At 31.6% G+C, this 7,413-nt stretch overlaps 1 protein-coding gene across 1 annotated transcript; it reads left to right on the top strand.

Moving 5' to 3' along the window:
- Positions 1–1,066: 1,066 nt before the first annotated feature.
- LOC120089195 (inactive protein RESTRICTED TEV MOVEMENT 2-like) lies at positions 1,067–3,317 on the top strand. Its single transcript, XM_039046608.1, has 2 exons — positions 1,067–1,227; positions 2,129–3,317. The coding sequence occupies exons 1-2, from the start codon at positions 1,131–1,133 to the stop codon at positions 2,635–2,637; spliced, it is 606 nt and encodes a 201-aa protein (XP_038902536.1). The 5' UTR covers positions 1,067–1,130; the 3' UTR covers positions 2,638–3,317.
- Positions 3,318–7,413: the final 4,096 nt, after the last annotated feature.

Raw genomic sequence — 7,413 nt, 5'->3', positions numbered from 1 at the left:
AAAATTCAATTTTAAAAAGTAAGGCAAAAATCATTTCGGGCATTGAGTATGGGTCTTTTAATCAATTTTTTCTTTCTTTTTTTTTTTTTAATCTTCCTTGTCTCCGATGTTTCCACCTTCACTTTTCTTTTCTTTCCCTTCTTCTTTCTCATCTCTTCCGTTTTTACCTCAAGTTTTCTCTTTTCTTTCTTCCTTCACACATCTTTTTATCTTCTTCTGTGGGTTTCCTTTCTTCTTTCTTCCGTGTCCTCCATCATTTTTCTTATGATTTGTGTTGTAGAGGGGGAGTGTGAGAGCGAGAAAATAAGAGGAGTTTGATCTGCATGGGAGAGAGTGAGGAAGAGAAGAGAGACTGAGAGCGAGAGGCCTAATCTGCAAGCATGAGTTTCATTTTGATATTTTCACCCGAATATGATGCAAGAAAGGATAAAAAAAACCTTAATCCCAAAGAGCAAGGCAATTTTCACTTTCCCCCTATTTTCAGGTAAACCATTATTTAAAATGATCTCATTTTAAACCATTATTTAAAAACTCTTAATTAGCTTATAAATGTTTGTTTATAAATACAACATTTTAATTACAAAATATGATAATGGATAATTACTAATAATATATCTAGTGGCCGAATTGAATTTAGCTCAACGGTAATTGATATAGTTTTCCTCCCTAAAAGTCAATAGTTGCTGTATTAAAAAATAAAATAATATATCATTTCGTAAATTTTAAAATCCATCTTACATTTATTTATTTATTTTAAAAAAAAACCCTCGCATTGAACTTGGTGGGAACAACGTCAAGAAAGCAGAAAGAGAAGAGGAGGATTGATAGATTCAAAGCTTGGTGGCGAATTCATTTAAGAAAAAGAGAAAACACACACACACCTTTAAATGAGGGACATTATTCCATATTCTGTTCAAATGTAATTGCAGATTATAAAACAAGGTAAAGGTATATACACCGAAGAAAGCCAAATTAAAGAACATTCAGCTTCCCCCACATCAAGAAATATGTCTTTCATACCTTAATTATTTAATGCTCATCATAAGCCTAACCCTTTCCCCATCTCTATAAAACCAATACCATAAATTTCTTTTAGTTCGTCCTCTCCTCATCCTCAAAATCAATACAACATGGCATCCAAACATCACCGGACTTACGAAGATTTCGAACCTCCGGTCGAGCGGTCGGAAGAGGATGGCTGCACCATTCTCACCCTTTACATCCCTGGTTTGTCTTTGTCCCCCTAATTGTAACCATTTTTCTTCTTTCTTGTTAATTCTGTTCACTGGTTGTATGTATTAGAATAAGAGTCTTTCTAATCCTCCAATCACATTTTCCCCCCATTGATATCAATTTATGTTTATTGGGCTTCTTTTTGTGAGGATGTTTATTGGGCCTTTAATTAAGTCAATAAATGGAAAGAGAGATAAAAATATAAATATAATTATGGTTTAAATAATACTTTTTATCTCTATACTTTGGTTTTAGTTCATTTTGGTCATTTTAAAATGTTCATTTTAGTCCCTATATTTTCAATTTTGGTTCGTTTTGATTTTTTTACTTTCAAAATATTTATTTTGATTATTGTGCTTTCAATTTCGGTTCATTTTAGTCCTTATATATTAAAAAAAAAAAGTGATTATTTTAATCCCTTGAAAATAAAATAAAATTAAAAAGGAAAGAACTATGATGGTCATTTTTTCATAGTATAAGGATCAAAAGTACGAAATCAAAATAAACACTTTCAAAGTATAGAGATCAAAATGAATCAAAACCTAAAGTATGAGACCAAACTAGTATTTAAACCTATAATTAAATTAATCATGTGACTTGACATTCAAGTTATTATTTTAAATTGTAATGGCACGAAGTTTGTACTATAAATATCGATATTAGAGGTTTTATTCTCTCATCTCACATCTATTAAAAAATTGTATCAATTAAAACTCAATCTTCTTAATTAGACAACATTTCATAAGAGCATAATAAGAAATTTTCAACGTAGAATCCATTTTAAATCGATTATGATTTGAAATACGGAGTGTACTAAACAAAATATGTTTTATATCCGAAGAAAAAAGAAATAAAGACCTTTTAATTTTGTGGTGTCACTAACTATGCACAACAGGTTTCAGTAAGGAGCATATTAAAGTTCAGGTATCCTCGAAAGGAAAGTTGAGGGTTAGTGGGGAGCGGCCTTACAGGAACTCCAAGCACACATGGCAGCGCTTCTACAAGGAGTTTGAAATCCCATCAAACTGCGACACCGCTAACATTACTGCCAAATACAAGGGTGGCATCCTTCATGTCCGCCAGCCATTGTTGGACCACTCCAAGCTACACACACTCGATCAACAAACCCCTGAACAACAGGCTAAAGACACTCTAGATAAGCCAAATTTGGAAGAAACAAAGCAAACTAATTCGGTTGCTAATGACAACGCACCCGATACAGACGCTCCAAATATCAACAACAAGCCTACAATTCCAAAAGGACGACGCTTGAAGGAGGTGATTCATGGAGTCTTCCTCAATTTGGTTTTGCCTATTTTGCTGACAGCTATTTTATTACTATTTTGGTATGCTAAGAGGCTGAGCCCCACCGTGTCTGCCAGAGTTGGAGAACCTCCACAATGATTCCTTCAATATTGGTGACGGGTGATTTGAGAAACTCTACAACAATAAAACAACACACTACATAATTTTTAACAATATAATTTATAATGCGTCAACTAATAATAAGTTTCGGGCTATGCCCTAATTTACCATAAGGTAGAAAATCTCAGGTTGTTCAAAAAATTAATTCATAGAAGAAATATAGCAAACTAATCGTACCTCTCTTTAACATTAACTTTTTAATTATTGTTTTTGAATCCTAAGACACATAAGTGTGACTCGAAAGATGCGTGGTGAAACATATGTGTAAAGATTACCTCTAAATATCTAATTAGGAAAAAAAAAACCAAACTTTTTAAATTATTCTTTTTGTTAATAACAAATTAGGATCGATAGTTGACGACCAATAATAATTATAAAAGAATTGATCAAAACTCAAACACCCAAATGAAACCAAACTTAAACCTCTAAAACATGCGTGTTTTCCCATAATTAAGTTTATACATTGGGATAATGTAAATGGACAAAATTGTAAGTTCTTAAAATTGGGTAAAAATATTTCATAAAGCCTTGTCTACCTTATGGAAATAATTATGAAATAAAAAGTACACAAATTAGCAAGTCTACATTGATTGAAATAAACTTAAACAAAACAAAACAAAAAAAACATATTTCAATTTTCCTAAAATAAAATATTAACAAACAGAACCTTTAACATATACACTTTTTATGTAATCATACTAGATAGTAGAAGTCGTTTGATATGATATTTGGAAAAAAATGAGAAAAATGTAGTCGTCAGATGCAAGTAAACCAAAATGATTTGAAATCAAACAAATTAATATTTATTATTTAGATACACATGAAGAATAAATAGAAAGTATGATATTTTACTTTTATGTTCCTGTAATTTTGTAAAAAGTTATTTTAATAATTATAAGATATTTCATTAAAAATATCGATAAGAAACATAGAATATCATTTAATCAAAACAAAATTATTATAATTAACTTACTAGATTTTAAGAAGATGAAAAGGAATTTAGTATATTGAGGCATATTTGGTCGCAAACTTATAACAATTTTAACATAAAAATTTTAATATACAAAATTTTAACATAAAGATTTTCAATAGATAACCATAATTAGTTTCACGGGTTATAAATATATTATAAAACACATATTTGGCCGGAAACTCATAACAATTTTAACATAAAAATTTTAATATACAAAATTTTAACATAAAGATTCCCAATAGATAACCATAATTAGTTTTACGGGTTATAAATTATTATAAAATACATTTTTTAAATTTTGTTCAAATTGAAATTTAATTTAAATATTCTACTAACTTTATTTTCATTTAATCATCTTTACACTTAATTTTATTTGCAACTCAATGAATTCATTGAATTCTAGATTAATAATAAAAAGAATGTATTGTTGGGATACGTAGAAGTAATGAGGAAAGAAAGCAAATATTTCTGCAATTATACTCTTAAGGAAAAAAAAAAGACAACCCTCTTCATCTTTAGTACTTTTCTAAAAATATTGTATATTTTAAATTCTTTTAGAAAAATATTTATTTTATGAGATTATTAATAAAATATTGCGATTTTAAAGAAAATCAGAACTTAGTTTTTTTTTTTTTTCTTTTAAAGAGTAGGTGGTGACAACCATAGTATTAAATTTTCATGACATGTCAATATTTTGATAGGTATTTCACGTTTCCATGGATTCGACATTTACACGAGGGGTGAATCTATTTTTCCGTAGAAAAATCTATGAAACACAAAAAATTACCATAAAAATGTCACTATTAAAAATATAATATAAATAATAGGCATGTTAATTTGGTTGAAAATCACAAAATATTTATTTACTCGTTAATTTTTTTAAATTTTTTATAATTTTTCTAGAAATATCTATCAAAATCGATATTTTATCGATATTTATATCAAAATTTTCATAAAATTAAAATCTCGATATTTACCCATTTGACATTTCAAACGCTGGCAACCGATGAGTTTAACTTGAGCACTTGTTTAAAAATCCAACAATAATCTCTTATTTTCTTGGAAAATTTGTATGGATGACCCAAATATTGGGCCCAAAATGCCAAATGGCCTTTTTTAAAAAAAATGTCAAATGACGCTTTGTTAACGTTATCTTCATACCAGATTACAGGAATTACCTCCTCAAGATATTTGTCTGGCTCTCGCTTTACTCACTCTTGCTCTCGCTCTTCCTTTGTGATGTGATTGCTTGTCAGTGTACCAATAATTTGACAATTTTCACAAAATCATCTGTCTGAAGCCTCAAATCGTTAATACCTTAAATATACAATAGTGAATTCTTTAAAATCTAAACTTCATCTCAACTATGATTACTTCCTTTGACGGGGTTCATTTCAACCGTGTTTTGTTGAACGGAGTTTTATTGAACGAGATTTTTCAGAATGGGGTTTCTCAGATTACCTTCCTAATTCGAGAAGAGATGTGAAGACAGCAGTTGTCAACCCTCTCATGACAACTACTACCAACATACTTCTGTAAATCTGTATCCTTAGCACCTAATAAACAGTTCATATCACTACAGATCAACATCATATTCCTAGCAACAGCTTAAACATACAGATTTTTACGTATCAGAACACCAACAGAGGATTTTGATTTTGGGAATTTCGTACAGATGGGTCAAATTTTGAGGCCCACTTGAAATTTGGCCCATCTTTAAAAAACACTCGAATTTTGGCCTTCTGATAACGTTCGCCATATGTGAAATATCCATTAATCCTCAAAACATTCAAAGACATGTGTGCACCCTAGTTTCTCACTCGTTCATCTCGTTTTATACTCATTCCTCTCATTCTTCATCGGAATGAAATCGAACGTTTAAAATTTAAAATTTCAGACTTTCTCATTCCTTTCTCTTCATTTTCTTTCCTCTCCCTCAGTATGATATTTTATCTCTCTCAGTACAGTTGAAATCGAATGCTAAAACTTGCATGCGATTTGATTTCTGTACCATCGAATGCCAAAAAATTTCGTACAGTCTTCTTCCACTAGTGAACTGTCTCGTTTGTTTCTTTTTACACCTCCAAAAGTTAAGGTAACACTGGTACAAATTGTGGTTTACGTTTTCCATTTCTTGCATGTGATTCCATTTCTATATAAAGTTAACGAGAGAAAGAACTAGATGAAGAACAAGATGAAAAAACGAGAAGAACGAGAGGAATGAGTGAGATATTAAAATGAGAGTTTTCCAGAATGCTCGATAATGTGATTTTGTTCCTTTTTTTTCCCTAATTCTTTTTTTTTTTCTTTTACCTGCAGCTGTAATGGCTAATCTAAAGATTGTTATAAAGGATCATTTTCCTGGACAGGCTACAAGTCTTTCATCTCACATTGGGATCGCAAATAAGATAATCAAAGGGAAACTTACAGAGAGGCAGCTTCGAATATTTAGGAGGACTGTGTTTGGAAAATTAGTGGATATGAACATAGTCTTAAATAGTCCGCTAGTCCACCACATATTATTGACAGAGGTGGAAAGTAGTATGCCTGATTCCATGACCTTTGACTTGGATGAGACGATTGTTGAATTTTCGAAGGAAGATTTCCTATTGGCGGTCATCTACTAAATTGGTTTGTAATGTTGAAGTGACAGAATCTCTACGGTCGAAGTATTTCAAGAATTTAATGGCGATGGAAGTGCATCCCACCAAGTTTGAAGAATGTTATAAGGCGTTATCGAAAATGATTTGGATAGAGTGAAAGTTACCTTGTATATTATTATGAGTTGGGATTGATAGGAAAAGACAAGATAAAAAGTAGCATTAAGAAATTGTTGTTGAATAATGTGGAAGACCTCGAACACTTCAACAGCTTAAATTTGGGACATATTTTATGGGAGCAAACCTTCAATGGTCTAAAGAAAGCATTAAAGGACAAGGTCACCTTGTACAAGAAAAATGTGAAAACAAATAAAAGTTACATGCTAAAGTACAATCTACCTGGATTTCCTCATGCATTCTAGGTATCAATTCTTACATTTTCTTTACCATAAATGTGTAATGAATTGTCATTACTTTTTTATAACTAAAATGGTCTTATAGATTTGGGCATATGAGATTATATCCACTATTGTTGGGAGAGCTACAGTTCGACTTAACGATAATGTCGTGCCTCGATTTCTAAGGTGGTCATGCTCTCATTCATTGTCCTACAAGCTATTGTAGAAAGATGTTTTCAACTCCCCTCCAGTGAGTAACATGCACCACCTTACATTGTTTTAGTATATAACGTTATTTAACATTGCTTACAATATATTTTTCATATAGTTAGTTATCAGACCATTAACGATGTTCGATGTAGAAAGGAAATTTAGGGACACTCGAGTTGACGAACGCCCAATGTATTTAGAGCTTCAGGAGAAGGATCTGATGTTGTCAGTGTTAAGGAGCTTAGAAGAAAAACCTACAGACGTTGACCAGGAGGAGGTATCTGGTAGACATGAACCTCATGAGGGGGACCATATGCCTTTCCAATTTGAGCATGAGTCTTACCACGAAGAGGAATTTGAGATCCGTGAGTCAGATCACCGTGTACTAGAGCCCAATGTCAACTCAAATAGGATGAGCATTCGGAGTAGAGACTACATTGGGAGAGGTGAAGTCTGATTTGGTGGAAGTGAAGTCTGATTTGGGGGAGGTGAAGGTACAACTGCAGGCAATCACTAAGATATTGCAAAAATTACGTCGAGTATGTACATTTCACGATTTGTGGATGAGTGGGTG

Source organism: Benincasa hispida, chromosome 10 (assembly GCF_009727055.1).
Source record: "Benincasa hispida cultivar B227 chromosome 10, ASM972705v1, whole genome shotgun sequence".
NCBI lineage: Eukaryota > Viridiplantae > Streptophyta > Magnoliopsida > Cucurbitales > Cucurbitaceae > Benincasa > Benincasa hispida.
The sequence above is the reverse complement of the archived record's forward strand: the minus strand, read 5'-3'. Positions and strand labels throughout refer to the sequence as shown.